The 23,883-nt window shown below is 34.6% G+C and overlaps 1 protein-coding gene across 2 annotated transcripts in view; it reads right to left on the minus strand.

Moving 5' to 3' along the window:
* The window catches only part of LOC149552378 (uncharacterized), a 96,471-nt gene that overhangs the window by 68,754 nt on the left and 3,834 nt on the right, over positions 1 to 23,883 (minus strand). For both annotated transcript variants that reach the window (XM_089787917.1, XM_089787918.1), the window contains exon 2: positions 20,315 to 20,489. In XM_089787917.1, the coding sequence (XP_089644043.1) occupies positions 20,315 to 20,489 (175 nt within the window). The remainder of the gene's footprint in view (positions 1 to 20,314; positions 20,490 to 23,883) is intronic.

Genomic DNA, 23,883 nt, shown 5'->3' on the forward strand with positions numbered 1-23,883 from the left:
TGTCATGTCAGTTAAGGGAAAATTTGGAAAAAAAGGGAATTAAAAGTATTCCTGGCAATTGCATTTGGAGGTCAGGTAAAAAGGAGTAAGCTGTTTCCAGTGGGGGGCAGTCTGGAATTGAGAATTTGGACAGGGAAATTGCAGAAATTGCAGAGGATTCATCAAGGTGATAAGGTTGGCTTAAGGGAATTCATAGTGTTCATGTTAACTGTGAAGTGTCTGTGTTCTATGGGTAGATGAGACTCCAAAATTTCCTTGGAGACCCAATATTGACGTGACTGGGTACAATATGCATCTCATTTAGATTGCAGGACACAAATATTAGTGGTGAATCTTGCATTAGCAGGTTTCAGCTGTATCAAACAAACCACTCAATCCATTGAACAGAAACGTGGAACTTGGGCATCGTATCTTTGACATTGGAAGAAATTCACACTAAATCCATTTTGTGGGGTACCGTAAAGAGCAGACTCTCTAGGAGTTCAGGAAAAGACATGGGTGAGAGTTCTGGAAGTTAATTGAATACCATAACAGAGGTTGCTTGTATTGTGGTTTTCTTTTGACTCGTCATCTCACATATCTTTCCTTCATCTTGCTGTTTCCTATAGATATGCCATTCCCTTCCATTCTCTTTCTGATCTTGCCAAAGCCCCCTCTATAGATATGGCGTTCCTACCCACTTGTGGATATATCTGTTGTTTCAAAGTTGACTAACTGAAGTCAATATTTCACTTCTTTAATCCGGTGCTTATTCAGTGGCTAAACATTGAGGAAAAATTCTCCGCACTGAGCAATATAATAAGAGATTACTTATGCTTACTGCATCAATTGTTTGCATGCTGACACATGTGGACTAGGGTATAATGTAATAAAAAAAAGTCTCTGTAAAAGCAGCTGGCAAGTTTCCAGGTTGCTGAAGATAGAATAACAGGTTAGAGAACAATTCCATCTTCATTGTAACAGAAATTCTGTTCTATATGTTGCCTGGAGGTGCCGTAGAAATGGAAAAATATCAGACTTATATCTAGGTATTTGTAATGTAAGTTTATAAAAATATAGAGTTCTTATCTCTTACTATTTAGACTTCGTATGTTATGAGATTTCGTGCAAGGCTGTTCAAAATAATTCATTCAGACTAGCATATTATTTTTGTTTAGATTTAGAAACCAAAGGGAAAATAATCCTGAGAGATATGGGGTAGCATTTTACAGTGTTATCAGAGCACAGTATTGAATCTTGCAGCCTGTTTGGAAAGGGGTATGTGTCCAAGTACTCATAGTTATTATCTCGAGAGAAACAAATCAAATCCATACTTAAAATACCAAACAGTGATTGAGATAATTGAAATTATTGGAGGAACAATGCAAGATAGAGATGCACATAACATCAAAGATCCTTTTGGAGGTGGTGAAAGAAGAGCAGAGACTAATGGCATTAAACATACAATAGGTAAATTGGCTAGAGCTCAAAGGGAGATGATAAACATGATGACTTGGTCACATCAGAAAATGACACAAATGTTTACTCAATTGATACAAAACATTGGAAACAATGGCAACAAGGGGAATGCAGAACAAAATGGAAACAATGGAAATATTGGACAGGGTTCAACAAATAATGGGGAATGGACAGCCAAGAGCTCTAGTTCTACAGCCAACTCAAGACCGCATATGCCAACTTTTCACTAAGTGATTAATTTATTGGCTGCAAATGAACCTACAAAACAAGAGTTTCACAGACAAGTTTGGACAGACTGGCAAGTTTTGGGTGCTGACATTCAGCTTGAGATGTCTTCCCCAGATTATCTAGTTTTCTGAGAATGGATTAGACCACATAGAGGATGTGGCTTTGTAGGCTTCAAAATCAAGAGTTGAAAACAGGGGTGGACTAAAAGCTTTCGACCAAAGTTGCCAGAAACTCCTCTGTCCATCCTTGGGAGCTCGTATCCCCGTATCCAATTTGGAAACATATCCGATACTGCCCGGATACATGTCAAATATTGTACCCATGTCTGCCTTAAAAAACTTGATTTTCCAACCATTCCAAATACAATGGGATTTGATTTTTCAAAAGATTTGGCATAACTCTTCCCAAATTTGATTTCAAAAAAACTTTATTAAAGCAATTTTACAAAAAATGGTTTAAACAAAACCTGCACCAAATGAGAAAGACAAATAAAATGTTTATCTATTTCAGCAACCCATTTTCTGGGTTATCTTCTAATGCAACTCTAGTATCTTTACATATTGTGAAGTGTTAACTTATAAATATTTATGTGTCAATATCGCTTTTGAAGTAATGAAGATCTCTTATAATAACACTGATAAACTATGTTAAAATTATGTGTATGTTTTATTTATTAATGTTGTGTCCAGCCGTATCCATATTGGTGATCTTAAAAAATGGCCATATTCGTACCCAATACCGTATCCGTATCCATTTCCATGCAACTTTGCTTTCAACCCATCCACCTTACAGGAAGCAAATAAACGAGCTTGGGACATGGAAACTTCTACATCTAGAAGTAAATTTCAGTCAATAAATTTTCATCATAAAAAGAAAAGAGAATAGAACGTTCCCACTAATATTGAAACAAAACAAAAAGACACTCCCAAGGCTTGATGACAATCAAATCAATGATCTTGGAAGACATTATGCTTCCAATGTAGAAAACCATGGGATCCAACTCACAAGTGTGTAATCAAAACCAAAGAAAAACACATTGAGTACTTTATGGCCCCTCAATCAAGTTTGAAAAATCCAGAACAGCGAAATGAGTCAGAGACAAGTGAGGAAGAAATTTCATCATACAAGTCTTCAAAATCAAGAGTGGCAAAGAGGTGGGCTAAAAGCTTTCAAGTTTCAACCCATCCACCTTACAGAAGCAAATAAACGAGCTTGGGATATGGATACTTCTACATCTAGAAGTAAATTTCAGTCAAGAAATTGTCATCATAAAAGGGAAAGAGAATAGAACATTCCCATAAATATTCAAACAAAACAAAAAGACACCACCAAGGCTTGATGATGATCAAATCAATGGCTTTGGAAGAAATTATGCTTCCAACATAGATAACCATGGGATCCAACTCACAAGTGTGCAATCAAAACCAAAGCAAAACAAATTGAATACTTTACAGCCCCTCGATCAAGTTTGAAAAATCCAGAATAGCAAACTGAGTCAGAGGCAAGTGAGGAAGAAATTTCATTATAAGAGTCTCAAAAAAAAACAAATGGTAGTGTTCTGGCACAATTATCTATAGCTTGCAGAAAATAGGATCCTTCAAAGTTAGAGGAGTGTTATGTGGGTAGAGCGCATAATCACTCTCATTGACCAAGGTCAACACAAAATTAAATTGATGAGGATGTGGTGGCAAGATAAGGATTAAAAATACAAGAATTTGAAAGCTTTAAGCTAGTGGTTGCTAATGGATTCACTGTCTCTTGCACTAGGCAAACCCCAAATTTGTGTATTCAGCTGGTGGAGAATGTATTGAGAGATGATTTATATGTTGTGTGTATGGTTGATTTAGATGCAATGCCTGTATTCCAGTGGTTACAATCTATTGGTTAGTTTAAAATATATTTACAGACTATGGATATGAAATTTGAAGTAGATGGTAAGAAAATTCTTCAAAGGGGAATGAAAAATGGTGGGTCATGGGTGGTATCCTTCAGAGGACGGAAAGATTGATTAGACATGACCAAGTAGAGTGGATAGCTGAATATGTTATTATGCCTTCTGATTCGGAACAGCAAAAGAGGACTTATCATCCAGATGTTGATGTGTTGTTAACTAAATAGAACAAGGTTTTCAACAATATCCCACATGAGAAACCACCAAATAGGGGTATTGGGCATATTATAGAACTTGAAAAGGAATTTGTTGGTTCCCAAAACCATAGATTGGAAATCCAGAAGCTTTGCCAATTCTCCGATAGGATTCCCCAATCAGTTCTAGCCAACAAACAAGAATGACTTCAATTCCCCTGCACTTTAGGCTTCGCTACACCTAAGCGGGTAGACCTTCACCTTGAACTTGATCACCTTGGTCAAAGCTTTTGTGTAACGAATTTAAACTTGGTAAGTTCTTGGGCTGGCAAGGTCCTCAAACTCAATCAATATGAAGTTATATGATTGCTTGAAATGGTTGATTTTGGTTGATTTTAAGTAAAGTTATCAATAATTGATTAGATGCTTGCAAGAAGGAAGTATATAGATTGCTGACTTCAACTATAAATCCAATAACTATATTTCAATGATTTTAAAAGACTGGTGCCTCTACTTATCCAGGCAACAGAGTCAACTAGAACAAGGGTTATTACGTACAACATTATGAGACAATGTGTATTTAAATATCTTCAATTACTCTTGTGCTCTACAAAAGACAAATCTTATATGCAAATCTCTGTTAGTCCAAAAGGAATTTAACTTCTCTGGCTGGAAGTCCGATTAGACAAAGATGAGGAAACACCTATTATTTTACAATACCCCTGATTGTCGAACAAAGAATGCAGAAAAATCTAATGTAAAAAAAGCCTTCTCGGAATGATTCAATAATCTCTTTAATCATAAAAGACATATCCACACTGTAATTTTAATGTCTTTGCCTCAGATAAACATAAACAAAAGAGGGTTTTTTATTAATCATTAAAATATATAATATTTAATTTAAATTACAAGTCATGCTTTATGATTCATTTTCCTCCTTACAAAAACTGTATCTCTTATAAAGTTTTTATTGCAAATATATCTCTTTTTTTTCCTGACTCCTATTTTCAAATGAAATATTCTTCATTTATACACTATTCAAAGGAGAGTGTGACTTTTCAAAAAGTCATATCTCTTTATTTAATAATTAATTATTCTTAACTGTTCAAAATATAACAGACGAGCATTACTTTGAATGGGCTTTCTTTTAATTATTATTTCCTCCATATTAATCAATGAAAATCCTATCCTCATGATCAACCAGATCTGTCTTAGTCTTTAATAGTTTGAAACTTTGATATATGCTTATTAATTGGGAATGAACACTGTTGACCCATTCCGTACAGCTGGAATGCCTGTGATGTATATAACTCCAGAGGTATGCACCTCTTCTCTTATCTTTACTAAATTAAGATTCACTCCTGTCTTTATCGGGCTTCATTTGTCTTTCTATTGCCGGCTGTTTAGAGGAATGATAATGACATTCGTTTATCCTCTTCTTACGCTGCTTAAAAGTATCGGTTACATAATTCAATTCTGCACATGCAATCCATGGTACTCAATGATGATTTCATGTTTTATTGGGCCTTCTTTATTGTTATTAATTCATTGCTGATAGTCATGATACTCAGCGTTCCTTTATTTGATTTTTCATCGGGCTCGTCTAAATCATCTTCTTCCTCAGGCTTAGCTTCCAGAAATTGCTCTACTAATGCGTTGGCGCTATTATTTTTTTCTTCGTCAAGAATATTAGTGTCTGTCTCATCTGTAACACATATGGTTGCTAGCTACTTCAGATTTGCTGTGTACACACTATGAGTTTGCTGTCTTTCAAATATGTGCTGCCTTAATTGTCACTCGTCAAATATACTTTCACAACAGCTGTTGCATTATGAAGACCGATGGAACAATGTAGAATCACTGCCTCATATATGCCACAATCTTCAAACTTCTCACCTCTATCGCATTGTTTTCTGAAATAAGATTGGCTTCTTTAAAATTTATATGGATGATTCATCTCCAACATCGCCATTTTATCTTTTTATGACCAAACAATTTCGATGTGTCATCAAATATCCCAGTAAATGTCACTGTACACCTGTAGAAACATATTTTATTATTATCACTGTCACAATAAGGCATTATGATGCCCAGGTATCGTTAAGTGTTGTCAAACTGCAGTTTGTCATCTTCTTCTATTGAAATTCCTCAATGCAGTGACTCCCAAGAATGCTATTAAGCCCAACATTTTTTATTTTGTCTTTGTGAATGGCGTGGGAGCCTTTTTGAACTTCTGATGCGAGACAGTTGTCTTTGGCTTCAATATAAGGTTGATGCTCCCCTTTTCTGCAACCTCTTGTAATAAACTCTTATAGATTCCACTCGGTGTTGCTCTGTGAAAGCTACTAAATGAATGGATAGGGCCATGGAATCACCAGTTTGATGGGGAGGTGGCCTGGGTAGAAAATATTAGTTTATACAGAAGGCTATTTTGATGCATTTGTAGCATCAAAATAATAAAATGTATAAATAGATTAGGTTTGGGAAAAATATTAAATAGATCAATGGGGCTCCACGAATAGAAACATGAATCTATAAGTGTGAAGGCAATTAAAGGAGAAAGTTATTTGAGTATGGCAGTAGACTGGTAATGAAATATAGGTTTGTAAAGTTGACTACTTAGAAGAAATTTTATTTGAAGATGATATATTTTAGAAAAATGCATACGGGAAAATTAACAGATGAAATCAAATGAATCTGAAATTTGGAACATAGGAACTTTGTAGAAAGAAATAAATGGGTAGCCATAAGGATTCATATGTACGGAAATATTGAATTTCAAATATGGTCATTTAGGATTATTTTTTATTTGCAAATTAGGTGAACATATGTGTATTCTTGAAATCTTCAACATATGGTATATACTTCAGAACTGACTGTAGGAAGTTCACAATAAGAGCACACATTTAGTCATTGGTGAAAAACATTATGACATGAAGACTTTTCTCATTTGGCATAGGAATCCAAGGGCTGCATATAAGATTTTTTGCTTATGTTTTGCCCAAATTTAGAGCCCCAATAGGATCTAAACCAATTATTCTACTCCCTATAGACACTTCAAAAGGCATAAAGATGAAATCAAAAAGGTTATCAAAGAATTGTTGAAAGAGGGACACATAAAGCCAAGAGTCCCTTTGCTTCTTCAGTGGTTTTGGTTAAAAAGAAAGATGGAACAATGTGAATGTGCATTGACTACAGATTGTTAAATAAGGAGACAATCAAAACTAGATATCCAATTTCACACATTCAGGAATTAATTTCATGAGCTGCGTGGTGCATGTTATTTTTCAAAGTTTGATATGAGATCGGGGTACCATGTTAAATAAGGAGCTGATCAAAAATAGGTATCCAATTCAACGCATTGATGAATTAATTGATGAGCTACATGGTGCATGTTATTTTTCTAAGATTGATGTGAGATTGGGCTACCATTATTTGCGTACAAGAGGAAAGTGTTAAGAAAACTGCCTTTTGTTGCCACGTTATACACAAGTTTCTAGTCATGCCATTTGGATTGACTAATAGTCCAGCCATAGTTGAAAATCTCATACGAAAATTGTGAAATATCAAGAGTGTCCTCCTGATATTATCACAGATAAACTTGGGAGGGATTCATTGATAAACCCGCGGTAATTTTAACTAGAAAAAATCATGAAAGTTGCACAGTTTTTATCCTAAAATCTCAGTCAAACATGAAGTCAAAATTGTGCCTAGAAAAAGTTATAAATGTAAGTTTGTTTAGGGTTTTTTCTAGCCGCAACAATATTTTTGTTTGCAACAATGGTAACAGCATTTTTGTAAACATTTCACAGTCATAGCCACATGCGACAGCATTTTACAGTCACTCACCCTTGCAATGGCATTTCACAATCACTCACGCCTGTGATAGCATTTCACAATCACTAACCTATGACAGTATTTCTGTTTGCTAAAGTTTGCGTGGATGGGTGAATCGTCTCCCACAAGCTCTTTTAAATTCCAGGTTTGTTTCTGTTAATGTTTTGCCCAGAAAATTAGGTAAACATCAATTAGAAAAGTAGAGAAGGAAGGCACAAAAGACACAAGAAATTATCCTAGGAAAACCCTTCCGCTTGCAGGGAAAAACCCAGCCACACCAACAAAATATCTCTTTTATTGCTACTAAAATGTTCAAGCACAAATCTTTCACTTGATTTCTTACAATACACTAAGCAATTAGATAAATAGATTTGAGAATGAGACTCTTCATATACACACAAAGGTCTCTTCAAATTTCAAATACAAGACTCCATATTTCAAAATATTCAACACTTCATATTTCCATACGCATGCCTCATCACATGGCACATGACACATCTCTTTATATTATATAATTTCAAAATATTATTACAAAATGTCTTCTTCAATTAAAGATGACCATAACCATCATAACGCTTTTTCATAAAATCAGAGATAAAGATCTCTATTGTAGCTACAAACTTCAACACCTCCTCTTAGCAAGAGAGAGATCTTTAGTATGACATGCTTACACAACTGCAACCAAAGATGTCAATATCACATATATTCTTATAAACACATGTTATCTCATCATAACATTATTCCCCATATTTACTTCATAAGCACATTAATGAAGTCACACACATGACTTCCACCATGAGAGATCTTTAGTATGGCATGCTTACACAACTACAACCAAAGATGTCAATATCATAGATATTCTCATAAACACATGTTATCTCATCATAACATGATTCAACAGAATAAGCACATAAAATTAAAATCGTGAAGTCACACACATGACTTCCACCCTAAGAGATCTTTAGTATGGCATGTTTACACAACTGCAACCAAAGAAGTCAATATCACATATATTCTCATAAACACATGTTATATCATCATAACATGATTCACCATAATAAGCACATTAAATTGAAATCATTAAGTCACACACGTGACTTCCACCATGCCTACTTGCAGAGGGTTAAACACAAGCTTTCACCTCAACCTTCTTGCAGAGAAGAATGCATTTCCACCATGCCTACTCACAAAAGGTGGATCAAGGGCTTTCACCTCAATCTTCTCCCAGAGAAGGATGCATTTCCACCATCCTACTCACAGAGGATGGTCCACCATACCCACTCACAAAGGGTGGAATGTTGGCTTTCACCTCGATCTTCTCCCAAAGAAGAATGCATATCGAACATGAATAAAAATTATTAAAAATCCTCTCTCAACAAAGACTCACTCTCAGCAAGGATGGCTTTGATTGCCACAATAAGATAGTTCATATAACCTCCCTCTGAAGGTTAACATCTCTCTTTAAATATGTACCATCAAGACAACATTCTAATCTAATTGCTTCTTATTGCACCCTGCAAGCGAGAGAGATATTAAACACTTATAAAATCAACTGATTAGAGATCAATGTTTAAAGCATATTATTCCTAATGATGTAAGAAGAATTTATTATCAACAATCTTTGTAGTCTAATCTTCCTTGAGAATGATCCCAATCCACCAAATAGATGATTCCTTTATTTAGCTATTTAAATCAAAATTCTTGCTTATGTCAAGAGTATTCAATACTTCTAATCTCAAAAACTCTGACTAAAACAAATTGGTTTACAAATGCTATGATTCTCGGAATTAGCACACAATCTTCCTCAAAAATAATTCAATAATTGAAGCCAAACAAAATATACATCAGACTCAACAACTCTACCTAGAACAAAAAAAAATATACATCAAAAATTCAATAATCCTCTATACGACACAAGATCTAAAGAGAAAATATATATTATTCTACAAGAACAATAAGATAGTTGATACAACCTCCCTCTGAAGGTTAACATCTCTCTTTAAATATGTACCATCAAGACAACATTCTAATCTAATTGCTTCTTATTGCACCCTGCAAGCGAGAGAGATATTAAACACTTATAAAATCAACTGAGTAGAGATCAATGTTTAAAGCATATTATTCCTAATGATGTAAGAAGAATTTATGATCAACAATCTTTGTAGTCTAATCTTCCTTGAGAATGATCCCAATCCACCAAATAGATGATTCCTTTATTTAGCTATTTAAATCAAAATTCTTGCTTATGTCAAGAGTATTCAATACTTCTAATCTCAAAAACTCTGACTAAAACAAATTGGATTACAAATGCTATGATTCTCGGAATTAGCACACAATCTTCCTCAAAAATAATTCAATAATTGAAGCCAAACAAAATATACATCAGACTCAACAACTCTACCTAGAGCAAAAAAAAATATACATCAAAAATTCAATAATCCTCTATACGACACAAGATCTAAAGAGAAAATATATATTATTCTACAAGAATAATCCAAATAATAAATCATGAATACAAGAAGATTGAATAGATCATTACAGAATATTGCCTGAGAATGACCGCACATAAAGATTTATGAATCCCGATACACAAAATTAAAGGACCAACATCATATGAAATATATTTTAAAAGAAAATTCAAATACGATCTTTGACATAGAGAATTAAAACATCACCATATGATGTAGTTGATATTAAGCAATATCTTAAAAATCGATAGAGGCAAGCATAGATAATCTCCCTTCCATCAAATGTGATCGAATGTGGTGAGAGAAAGTGTCAATGAAAAAGAGAGAACACAGACTTGGTTGTGCACCTACAATCTGCCCTACTGCTCGTCCAAAAGCATTAGGGATCAAACACAATCAACTGACTATAAAAATCAAACTTTAAAAAATGCAAATTGCATAAAATAGCTTCGCAAACAATACACAATTGTCAAATTAAAAAAGTGACTGCCTCCATAAGATGTTGACAATAAGAACATTAGGAAGAGAAAACCGATGATTATAATGAAGAAAAGATTAAGACTCTTTTAATAATATTCACCAAAAGAACTTGCTTGAATCATTAGCAAGCTAAAAAACGATGCTGAGTCATTTAAAATAATGTCAAATCGTCATACAAGAGCCACTTAGATATAGCATCTAAAATATTCCTTGACCACGATGACTAGAAGTAATCCATAACATACAAACATACCAAAAGACAAGCAAACAATAAAAACGATGAATCTCAACGATCACTAAACTTGAGCGTTACAATATAGAGAAAACAAGCATGAATTTCTTTCCCATCAACACATTTAACACCAATTCATTAGGTGTTGACAGTTGAGACAAGCATTCCATGCAATAATAGTGGTAATAACATATAGGAGAACAAACATGAGACCGAGAAAAATCACAAATGGTAGAAACAAATAATCCAAATTTATCTATGTGAAAGTGGAAACTCCATCCAATTCACACAATATTTAGAAAAGATATCTAGCATAGTGTATGGAGGAGGATGCCATAAGAATGGTTCACAATCTTAGTGGCAATAAATAACCTCTTCATTGCAACTATGTTTATCTCCAAGGCCACTCACAGGTGAAGATATTGAAGTTGATAGATGAAGGGAATTACATCCCACAAACCCCTACACAACTCATGTTAGAAATTTGTTTAGCACTCCCCTCGAGATTCGTGACAAGGACTTAACCGCCTCCTGTGTATATAAGTTGAGTAGTTGTATCAGGGATTGACAGATCGGCCTTTTAGTGCAACGACAACCCCACTCTAACAAGTGGTATCAAAGCTTGGTCACAGGTTCGAATCCTTAGACCCTCAAGTAATGCTGAGTGGGAGATTGTTAGAAATTTTTTCAGTGCTCCCCTCGAGATTCATGACAAGGGCTTAACCAACTTCTGTGTACTATAAGTTGAGTGGTTGTATCAAGCATTGACAAATCGGTCTTTTAGTGCAACGACAACTCCACTCTAACAAGTGGTATCAAAGCTTGGTCACAGGTTTGAATCCTTAGACCCTCTGGTAACGTTGAGGGGGGGATTGTTAGAAATTTGTTTCACTCCCCACGAGATTCGTGACAAGGGCTTAACCGCCTCCTATGTAGTGTAAGTTGAGTGGTTGTATCAGGCATTAACAGATCGGTCTTTTGGTGCAATGACAACCCCACTCTAACAAGTCACAAAAACAATCTCTACAATCGATTTCACAGACCACTGTAAAATCCTTTGCTCTTGAATCAAACACTTGAAAAACACTTAACAGACCACTATAAATTCCTTTTCTTTTGAACCAAACACTCGGAAAATAAAGAGTCTTCATTTTGACATTCAAAGAGGCAAGGCAGTTTTGGCAAACTAGCTGACAACAATACATGACATAAAGAAGCCATGTCAAATTATAAGAGACACATCACCATCTCCTATTGTGCCGTGACGAGCAACTCAACAATGAAAAAGATAGATAGATAGATAGATAAAATTTTAACATTCACGAGGCTAAAAATAGCCTATGGGACAGCAAGACAACTCAAGCAGACTTAAGTAGCAATGTTCGTTGTTTGTGCAGGATGATGATGAGTCCACTCAATTGCTCAATGTACTCTTCGTTGAATAGGTTATGCCAAGAACTATCACATATAGTGTCCGCAAATTTATCTCTACTACTCTTGTAGGCCTCACATTCTAAAATGAAGTGCTGTTCAATTTCCACTTTCCCAGAATTGCAGAATCTGCAAATTCTCTCTTCCCAAGCCTCTTTTGGCCTCTTCCAACATCCAATCTCACAACGAAGTTGGTGAGAGTTGGTTCTCAGCTGAGCAATAAGAATTTTAGCCCTCCAAGAAATGTTGGCTCCTATATATGCTTTTTGGAGTTGATCACAAGTGGGGTTGAACTCATTTATATAATATAATTTCTTCCTTCCGATCTCGCTTCCCCAATTTCTCTTGTAGAATTTCTCCATGACAAAGACCTTTATTTCTTTATTATTTGTGGGGCACATATTGAATTGAATATTCCATTTACTCATCCATTTGATGTTTTGTTGCATCCATGTCCTTTTTCGCTTACATAGTGTGTCACTAAAGACAACTTTAGGCCATCCATCCTCTTCCATTTTTTCAATTCTTTTTAGATCGCTTAGAAGGCAAACCATAGCAAGTGCCTCAATAGGAGCAGCCCCCTTTACACTTAGCATGATATCATATGGAACAGTGCTTTTGATTTTAAACTTGCTTGTGATCAAGCATTTTTGGATTCCTTCGATTTGTTTCCATTGTGCTATAGTAGTGTTGCTGGCCCATAATTCACACCCGTAAACAACAACTGGCAGCACAAGAAGACCGAACAAAGTTTGAATAGTTTTCCAATCCCACAACTCTGCTTCACGGCACCTATTCTGAAGAGCATAAAAAGCCTTCCACCCACCTAATATTTTTTTATACCCGCAATTAGACCAGCTTAGTTTTTTGTTGAAATCGATGCCAAGGTATTTATACTCCGCAACTTCTTCAAGAACACTTCCATTGTAATAAAATTCATGTTGGTGTTGTTTTTTATTATTAGAGAAAATCATAACCTTAGTCTTGCTGATATTGACCTGCATCTCCACCATTCCGCAAAAGCGCTCAAGAGAAGATAGATGATCTTGCAAACCACAGGCAGATTTGGCAATTAAAATGAGATCGTCCGCATATAGGAGCAGCTTTATAACAAATTCACCTAACTGAATGCCTTCACCCTTTTGCATGTTTAACCACTCTTCCAGTTTGTCAATATATAAACCAAACAAAGTAGGAGATAAAGGGCAGCCCTATTTGACCCCGATATTGCTCCTAAAACATTCTGAAATGCCATCTGAAGTTCTGATTTTAACTTTCACCTCTTCGTACATCCTATGAACAGCAGCTCTGAGATGCATAGGAATCCCCAATTCTTCCATCCTAAACCAAAGCTTGTCTCTCGGGACGGTGTCAAAAGCCTTTTTAAAGTCGACAAAGCAACAAAATACCTCTTCCTTTTTCTCCCACTCTTTTTCAATAATGTGTCTCAAAGTGACACAGTGATCCACTGTCGAGTGCTTTGGCCTAAAACCAACTTGCTCTTTAGCACGTTTATGGTTTTCTTCTACCCATTTGCTGATCCTAGTTTCTATCATTCTGCCAAAAAGTTTAACAAAGAGGGGATTGATCATTATAGTCCTGTAGTTGGAGGGATTGTTAATATCACCACTCTTAAAAAGTGGTATTGCAAGGCTGATTCTCCAATCTTTCGGAAACCCTTCTTGGCAAATTTTGTTGAAAATTTCAGTGATGTGCAGTGCAAGAGTTTTCATACCCCACTTCAGATATTCTGCTTGGAGCACAACAAGGTCTTTTGCTTTACCTCCACCCAACTTCTTAATCCTTGCCTCTATCTCTTGCACAGTGAAAAGATTTGCATCATCATTGACCAAAGGTGGCTGTCCCACTCCACCCTCTTGTTCATAAAGTTTCTTAGGATATTCAAACCATTGGTTGGCAGTAATATTATTATTTTCAGTTTGTCTTCTCCTTGGTTGGAGTTCTTTCCAAAAACGTTTGGGGTTATTTCTGCCCAAGAAAATTAGCTCCTCTCTCCTTGTGAACATAAAATCAGTTTTTTTCTTCTTTAGGATCTGTTTGTAGGCCTTAATGTCAAGGTTAGTTTTATTTGACTCCCTTAGGTTTCTCCTAGCCCTCTTGCATTCCTTATCAAACCAAGCATTGGCTGGAAAACAATTAATTTCAGATTTAAATAAAAATCCCTTTCGCAAGCATGGAAGATGGGACAAACATGATGTAGGAGTGTTACATCCCAATTTTTGACCTAATTTAAAAAGTAGCCGTTGAGGTTCACATGAAGTCAGTTGGCAGTTTAATTTGTTATAATCTTGCAAACTGGTAAGTTGGTTGGTCGTTATAATTTCAAGTGTAGATAACAAGTTCGTTGATCATTTATCAAGAATTCATGGAATTGAGAAGATGGTTAACCATTATGATTATTTATGATTAAATAATTTATTATGATATATAATTTAATTATAGAGAATCTCCTTGCAGGAAACACGTCGAAGGGGTGGAAGCATTGTCAGAAAAGAATTAGGCAGGAGCATCACCATCACTAGGCAAATGGGTTAAGGACCTAGCAATTTGAAAATAGGATACATCTATGGGACCCGCAGGAGCTATTTAAATAAATAATTTAATTAAAATAATTGAATTATAAAACATACCTCAAAAGAAGTTAAATAATCTTTCATCATATCATTATAATAGATATATCTATATACGTGCATATAGATATAAAAATGAAATTGCACTGTTATATTATAATAATTTAACTAAGCGTTGTCACCTCATTAATATATTTACATGTGCTTATGTAAATAATAATATTCAAGATATAATAACATTTGAATTATAATATTTGAACTATAATCTTCCAACTCTATTCTTTCCTTTTTTAATATTCTCGCTTTTGACCGATTAACACTTGGCATGATAAATCGATTTAATATTTGACAATTCAAATTGTCAATCTTTCCAAACTTCTCTTCCAACATTTTTATTTTCTTTTCCCTCTCTTTTTCCAACTGATTCAATGCTTGGAATTCGAATGGGCAAATAATCTTTTTGTAACCGGTGGGAGCCAAGGAGTCATGTTTTCTCTTCATTTAAGGAAGTCGTGAGAGAAGCCAGACTTATTATTATTCCATTCGTTTTAAACATTTCCGGATTCCTTCCTCCAATCGTTCTTTCATCTCTTTTTCTATTTGCTGCAAATTATACCAGGCCGAGTTTGGACATTCTCAGCCGAACAACTTTTTAGTGTTTCACACCCCCGATTTCCCATCTTTTCCTCAATTCTACCGGTGACAAAAGTCTAAGAAAAGTATCATTTAGCAGGTGAATAGGAGTTCTGGCCACGGCAGGAAAAGCCATATTTAGATGCAGTTCATGTGTCTTATTTTATTTTATTTTCTCTGTTAAGTCTAAGCCCAACTGTAGTCGACTTCCCTTTTCAAAGCTGAACGAAATACCATAGAAGCAATGTAATTCATTGCTCAATTTCCACTGATTAAAATGTCTGTTGACAGTCAGTATAAACACATAGGTTGAGATTAAATGTGTTTTCAAGAACATAATTCCAATCTGATCTGAATATCCACCCATAGAATGAGATAATTTGTGGTACATTGCAGATTGGTTCCCTATATTACATTAAGACCCTTTCAGATCTTTATCAAGTATCCTTGAGATTACAACATTTATGAATTCAATATGGTAGCTGTAGAAAGTTTTGATTGAATTGTATGAATCAACATCAATGCACATGTTATCACAATTTTTCCAACAAACTTCAACAGTTCTATTTGTTTTACAATCTCTGTTTATATTTATTTTATTTTATTTCAATTTACAAATGGGATTAAATTTAAAAATAATATTTATAATATGGGTGAAATTTTGAAATTTTGAATCAATTTATACAAATAAATAATATTTATTACTTCATATTATGGTTATAACAAACAGTATTTATAATTTTATTACAAATGCAATTATATATTGTAATATGATAATACAGTATTTATATTAATATAATATTATAATGTTTTTTCTAAGACTGGTATAATATAATATAATATTTTATTTATACATTATATTTAAACAGTTGGCAGTCATATAGTTTTATCACTTATTTTATATTATATTATTTTGGTTATTGCCAAATTTTCCACCAAGTTTTCGGCAATATCAAGTTTTTCAAAAAAATTGGGTCAAACGAATTATTGTCGAGTCCCAATTTTTCAACTATGGCTCCAGCCACCTTTCAGTCTTGTATGAACAGGGTACTCAACAAGCAGCTCCATAAATTTGTTCTTATATTTTCAGATTATATCTTGATTTATAGTAGAACATGGGATGAGCACATGGGGCATTTGGAAGAAGTATTAAGTATACTTGAGAGGGAATCTTTTTTGCAAAAGAATCAAAATGTGAATTTGGATAAACAGAACTCCTCTATCTTGGTCATATCAACTCCGAAGGTGTTAGTGATCCTGAAAGATTTTAAGCAATCATTGATTGGCCTCCACCTACCAACTTATCACAGCTCAAAGTTAATTTTTCAGTTGTGTAGGCTCTTTAGAATATTTGTTAAGGGTTTTCCACAGGTCGCTGTCTCGTTGACTGATTTGAAGAAAAAGGGGGCTTTTGTGTAGTCTACGTTGGGACAGAAATGTTTTGGTCTGTTCAAACAAATATTGGATTCCTGAATTTTCTAAGCCTTTTGAACTTGAGTGTGATACATGTGGTAAAGAAATAGAAGTTTAAATGCAGAACAAACAAAGTTTAATGCAGAACAAACACTTATAAAAGTGATAAATTAAGAGGAGCAGGAAAAAATTATTCAATATATGATAAGAAAATCTTGGCGAAGATGCACAAAATGGCCAAATATAGACCTTATTTTGTGGGAAGTAAATTCACAGTCAAAACTAATTGTAATAGCCTCAAATATTTTGTGAATCAGCAGGGCTCGAGAAAAAGACAACAAAAGTGGGTAAGCAAGTTAAAAGCTTATGATTTTGACATAGTTTATGTCAAAGGGAAAAAGCACATAGTGGCTAATGTGTTGTCTAGATGACCTCATTTATGTTCTTTGAGATTGGAAGAAGTTAATATCAGCAGAGTATGCAAAAGATTCGTCGGCTTATAGTATTTTGGAGGGTGCTACACATGATGAAAATATGCAGTTCAGAAAAAGCTCATTTTTTGTGAAAGTAGAATATTTCTAGTGCGCAATTCTAAATTCTAAATGTTAATCATAAGGTCTTTCAATGAAATTTTAATGGCTAGTCACTCTGGATCTTTAAAACAAAAAAGCAACTCAGGGACAGGTTTAGTCAAAAAGGGCTCAAAAATGAAGTCCTAAAGCTTGTTGAAGAGTGTCCAATAGTCAACTAAATAAATAAGAACGCACATACCATGATGGTTTATTGCAGCCCCTGCCAATTCCCAATCAAAAAAGGGAAAGCATTCCAAAGGATTTTATTACTAGATTACCATCGTGTGAGGAAAACCTGTACTTATGTGGTACTTGATAAGTTCACTAAATTTGTCCATTTCTTTGCAGTTTTGGCAGAGTTTACAGCAGCACAAATGGCAGATTTATTCTTTAAGGAGGTTTTCAGATTACATGGGTTACCCTGGAACATAGTTGGTGACAAGGACAACAAGTTTTTGAGTTTGTTATTGCTGGGATAGTTTAAGCTGAATATGATAGAACTCACTCTGAGCACTATATACCATCCACAAACCAATGGTCAAACAGAAATAATTAACGAGTGGGAAGAATATTACCTGTGAAGCTATATTTCAGGGCAGTAGAAAGCGTGGGTCAAATGGTTACATTTGAGTGAGTATACACAACTCTACATATCACATGCCAATCAAAATGTCTTCATTTATGTCTCTCTATGTGTAGGCGCATTCAAGTTTCATGGTTTTATTGTTGGGGGATAGTAGAGTACCTAGAGCAAACGATTTGTTGCAGCAAAGCCATGATGGCATGAAATGCTTGAAAGATCTCCAACAAACCCAAAACTAGAAGAGGCTAAATGTAGATCAGCATAGACTTCAAAGCCATTTTGAGGCTGGTGATTTGGTTTATTTGAGACTTGGATAAGTGGCATAGAAATTAAATTTACCAGCAAGCAGTAAAATACACAATGTCTTTCATGTTTGACATTCAAAGAAACCTTTGGGTGATAATGTAATTCCCTCTTCCGTGTTGCCACCTACACAGATGAGGAAGGAAAAATTAATCTTAATTCCAGAAGCAATTATTGAAACCAGGGAACATACTCTTAGGTAATGGATGATTAAAGAGTGCCTAGTGAAGGGTACAAGCCTGTCAGAAGAACACACAACTTGGGAGAATTAGCAAATTTTGTTGCATCCAAAACTGGAATTGCTCGAGGACAAGCAATTTTGAGGAGGGAGGACTATAATGTCTCTCACTAATTAGTGAGATTAATATTATAATTTTTTATTAAACGATAAGTCGTCCCTACATTAGTATTTGATTCAGAAATTAATATTTCACTTGCAATAATATTATTATTTAATTGGGTGAAATACTCCTTTTTTGTCTCACATCAGCTGAAGGGAAATTAAAATTAAAGGAATTAACAGAGTTCTTGGCAATCACATTTGGATATCAAGTTAAAAAGCATTGGGAGTTGTCAGTGGGTAGAAGACCATATTTGAGAATTTGGACAAGAATATTGCAGAAATTGCAGAGGATCCAGCTTCTGGAGATCACAGACTCTTCAGAAGGTCATTATCTTGAGGGTTGAAAGATGCTCTCAGGATAATTTTTAAGTTTGTAGTTTGCTTAATTTTGGAGATATACAAAGCAACTGAACTACACTTTAGCACCATAATTTCCTGAATTATTGAAGTTAATTGAATATTGAGTCAAATGTGCCATGAAAATCTCTCGAGTTTGAAGTTCATTGTAGCTCAAGTATTCATAGTTCTTGAGAGTCTGCTAAAATATTGAAGTGTCCAGCAATCACTTATTTCACAAAAAAATTCAGAACTGGACTGTATTGTTGCAGTACTCATCAACGTGATAGTGCTGGCTTAAGGAACTTCATATCGTTTGTGTGAACTGCAAAGTATCCGTCTGTGTTCTGTGTAGGTGGGACTCCAAAATTCCCTTGTAGAGTCAATATTGACGTGACTACATGCAATACGCATCTTATTTAAATCACAGGAAACAAATATTAGTGGTGAATCTCTCATTGGCAAATTTCAGCTGTATCAAAAGAACCACTCAAGCCGCTGAACAGAAATGTAGAACTTCGGCATCATATCTTTGATATCAGAAGAAATTCACGCTAAATCCATTTGGAGGGGTATTGTAGAGAGCAGACTTTTAGGAGTTTGGGAAAAGATACAGGAAAGAGTTCTCAAGGTTGAGTGAATACCGTGGAAGTTGCTTGCATCATGGTTTCCTTCTGACTTGTAGTCTCACATATCTTTCCTTAGCCTTGTAGTTTCCGTTAACTTCCTTTACTCTGGTGCTTATTTGGTGACTAAACATTGAGGAAAAATTATCTATGCTCAGCAATATCATAACAGAGGACTTACGGGTGCTACATCCACTGTTTGTATGTCGGTGCATGTGGACTGGGGTATAATGTAACAACAGAAGTCTCTGTGAAAGTGGCTGTCAAGTTTCCAGGTTGCTGAAGAGTGCGAAAACAAATCCATCTTAGCTATAACAGAAATTCTGTTCTACAAGTTGCCTGGAGAAATGGAAAGTTATCAAAGTCTCACATCTACCTATTCGTGGTAGACGTTAAAATATAGAGTTTTTATCACTGTTACTCTAAATATTTGGACTCCATATGTAATGAGATTTCCTGCAATGTTGTTCAATATAATTCATTCAGACAAGCATGTTATCTCTGTTAAGATTCAGAAAACAGTATAATCATATGAATTTTCCTTCAAAACCAAAGGGAAAAAATCGGGACAGATTCGAGGTAGCATTTTACTGGATGCCAGCAAATCTGTATATAAAGTGTACACTGAGAGACAGAATGAATGAATGAAAAATTTTAATAACGTCCGCAAGGCCAAAGCAGCCAGAGAGACTAACCTCCCCAAATGCTCCCCTGCCTATAATGGTCAATAGCTCGAAGTCGTCAACACCCATTTTGTGTCGTTGAAGACGCATGTATTCTGTCTCCTTTCTTTCAAGATACTTTAGAAGGTTATTTTGCTCCTCTTCAGAAACTTCAGCATCTGCCAGTTTACGTTCCAAAATCCATCTTCTAAAAAAACATAAAGTCAACAGACAAGTAGCAAGTATTAGTATTTCCCTCTCAAGATTCAGTATCTGCTACAGTAAAGTTAACAGTAAATAAGATTTGGACAAGAATTAACCAGTGCCATAAAAAAAATTTCATGGATTTAAGAAAATCAAGAAATTAACATTTACAATTCATAAATGACCACAAAAGCATACAACTTTAAACCTTATGATAAGTATTCCATAAATTTGTGAAACCCAAATGAGGCAGGACTATGTGGTTTATTTAGTGAAAGAAAAAAAAATTGTCAATGAGAAAACCAATTAAACTTCTTGTTAGCATGATTCCCATTCCTCATAAAGAATAGGGCCTTGACTTCCTTACAATATAACATCCATACCTCATTTGAAAAAATTAACTGATTATAACTCATTGAAAGCTTTACAGATTTCAAATGTACTAAGACCAATGAAGAGAATTCAATCTGGTGTACTAACATCAATAAAGAGAATTCAATCTGGTGAACGTAAATAATAGAACTTCATAAGCATAATGCAAAACCATCAATCTAAGTCAGTCCCTTTGCTTGAGCTGATCTTACATTAGAGAGCAGCAGTTATATGAAAGAACATTGTACAATTCTATTTACATGGTGTGGAAAAGTGTCTGAGTAACTCAATTACTTGAATACAGGAAACGCTCAGCAAAACATGGAAGACAAACTAGATACAAGTTGTAAGAAAAGAGAAACAAACTAAATTAGTTATACTGTAAAGATAAAATTAGCAATAATAACTTATTCTAATGGTAATCATTAAATAAATAAATAAAATTGTGGGACTAAAGATACTATTTTATTCACCTAAGAGGTTGTATGAATTTACAGAACTGAGCTCATAAATTGTATGAGCATATGCCAAGGAGCAACGCCTAACATTGTAGGAGCAACCCTGCATTTATATTTATAAGCTAGACACTCATTATAGTATTATTTAATTGCCAAACCTTTGTTATGGTTTAGTACTTAACTCCTACAAAAATCCATAGCAGAAAAAATAGTTCTTGGGAATAAATAGGCAAACCGAATATAAGAGATGACAAGTTACATATCAACAATAAAAAGTTTTTAAAATATCTACAAAATAAAATTAATGTTAGTTCCAGAAACTCCAAGTTGAAGAGAAGGTCCTGAAGATGCCTTCACATATGATGACTAGTCACACACATTTAAATCTCCTAAACCTCCATATAGATTTTTTGACTCACTCTGACTCTGTGCGAATCTTTTGCAATATCGATTGAAGGAGAGAACAGCACAAAATGTCCAAAAACATGCCTACACATGCCCTCCACTGTAGAATAAACTATCCTACAATTTTTTGTGTAGTTAGTTCTGACTTGAACAACATTTGTGGGACCCACTATTTCAGATGATTCTATGCAGACATTAGAAATAGTTGTACCCTTCACCTGCCCCTCACTACTTTGAAAAAATGTCTCTCTTTTAGGGGACACTCTAAGGACACTGATCAATGATCTATTTTTGCAATCTTTAATTTCATCAAAAATGGACACTTATTTCAAGTCATGTATCATTGATTGCTTTCAATGGTAACTCTACTGAAGCTTTCATAAGGTGGTTTGCACCATTTCATACCCAGGACCATGGCCATCACCTTATCCTACCAATATGGTGATCTAGGGTTGAAAGGAAGCTTGTTGACATAAATGCCACAAGCAAAGCTTCCATCATCAACCTCCCTCACTTTATTCTTGAAGACCTTGTCCAATGTGCCCCTTTTATGCAAAAGATTCATTTCTTGGGAAGATGGTAACAATGGTATGAAAGGATGTCAACCAGCCAGTTGTGACAAACCATTAGGGGGTTTCTTTAAACTTTTCTTAGCAAGAGAATATGCTTGTTACTTTGACTTACGACTTAACATGTTGGCATCCTTCTGTTCTTTAATAGACCCTATTATTTGTTGCTTTGGAAACCTTTTTTTTAATTCAGCCCAAATCAAATTTTAATTCAGGAACAAGGAACACTGCATAAGTGAGTTTCACCTGACTATTCAAACTCATATACTCAATTCCACATTTGCTATAACACCAATAATAACCCGCACCAAAAGGAAGTTGTTCAATCATTGTAGTATGTTACCAAAGAAGTGATGCTGCATCCAATTTAAATAAACTCTCTACATTGAGTGCAATTAAACTAGAACCACCATCCATTTTCTGTGAACATAAAACAAAAAGAATATTACAAATTTACAACCTTACAACTTAAATATTCAGAAAAAAAATAGCTTAAATAATCAGAAAAAAATAGCATCTTAGTTCCTTATTATACAAACAGTTATAAAATATCAGAACTTGAAAAAAAAGTCATTCAACTTTGATGATTAAATGATCCATTTTATGTGAACATAAAACAAAAAGAACCTTACAAATTTACAACCCTACAACTTAAATAATTGGAAATAAATGGCATCTTAGTTCCTTATTATAAAACAAGGTTATAAAATATCAGAACTTGAAAAAAAAAGTCATTCAACTTTGATGGTTAAAATGTTTTTGTGCAGCTATTTCACTCACATTAGTTTAACTGCTAAGCCCTCACCTTTAAAGAATGTAAAGTAACCTTCACATCCCAACAATGGCAGCTTGGAGGCAAAAAATATTGTTTTTGGTCGTTTCATTGTATGTAAACAACTCTAACTGATATGCCCTCACTTTAGGGCAATTTGTCTTTGTGAGAGTTTTTTTTTGTTTACAAAATGTCAATTTAAGTTTGTTTAATAATTATTTTGGAGAGAAAGGCCATTGTATATTAGTCAACTTTCTTGTTGCAACCAAAAGCGACACAGTCTTCCTGAAAGCAATAGTTGCATCAGAAAAAGTGAAATCAAATTGCTGGTTGTTTTTACTTTTTGGTGAGACTGCAATGGAGAGTGATCCCCAAAATGTAGTCCCATTCATCACTGACAATGCAACAAATTGTGCTGCAATACGCAAACCTCTTGGTTAAATTGCCAGATCAAATTCAAGTTCAAAGTTTGTTCAAATATTTTTGGGGGTGGGTTTGAATTCATTTTGGATTTGACCATACAAAAGCATATGTTTTTTTTAAAATGTATGCAGCAGCAAATAAGTTCATACACCACTATATTAATCGTAAAACAACATACCACCATATATATTAACCGTTTAGTCCAAAGGACATATAAAACATCCTTTCTGACCTTTTTAGTGGTCTATTTAAGACTTGGAGGTTCGAATAGACTAAATTAGACAAAAAAAAAACTTTTAAAATGTCATTTTTCCCAAAGTGTTGAAGGTAACTGCAGGAGGACGAACCTAAAGACATTTGATTATCTCAAGTGATGCATTACAATGGTTGATTATCTAT

The sequence above is a fragment of the Cupressus sempervirens genome, chromosome 6 (assembly GCF_028749045.1).
Source record: "Cupressus sempervirens isolate cs-2001-9-10 chromosome 6, ASM2874904v1, whole genome shotgun sequence".
NCBI classification, from domain to species: domain Eukaryota; kingdom Viridiplantae; phylum Streptophyta; class Pinopsida; order Cupressales; family Cupressaceae; genus Cupressus; species Cupressus sempervirens.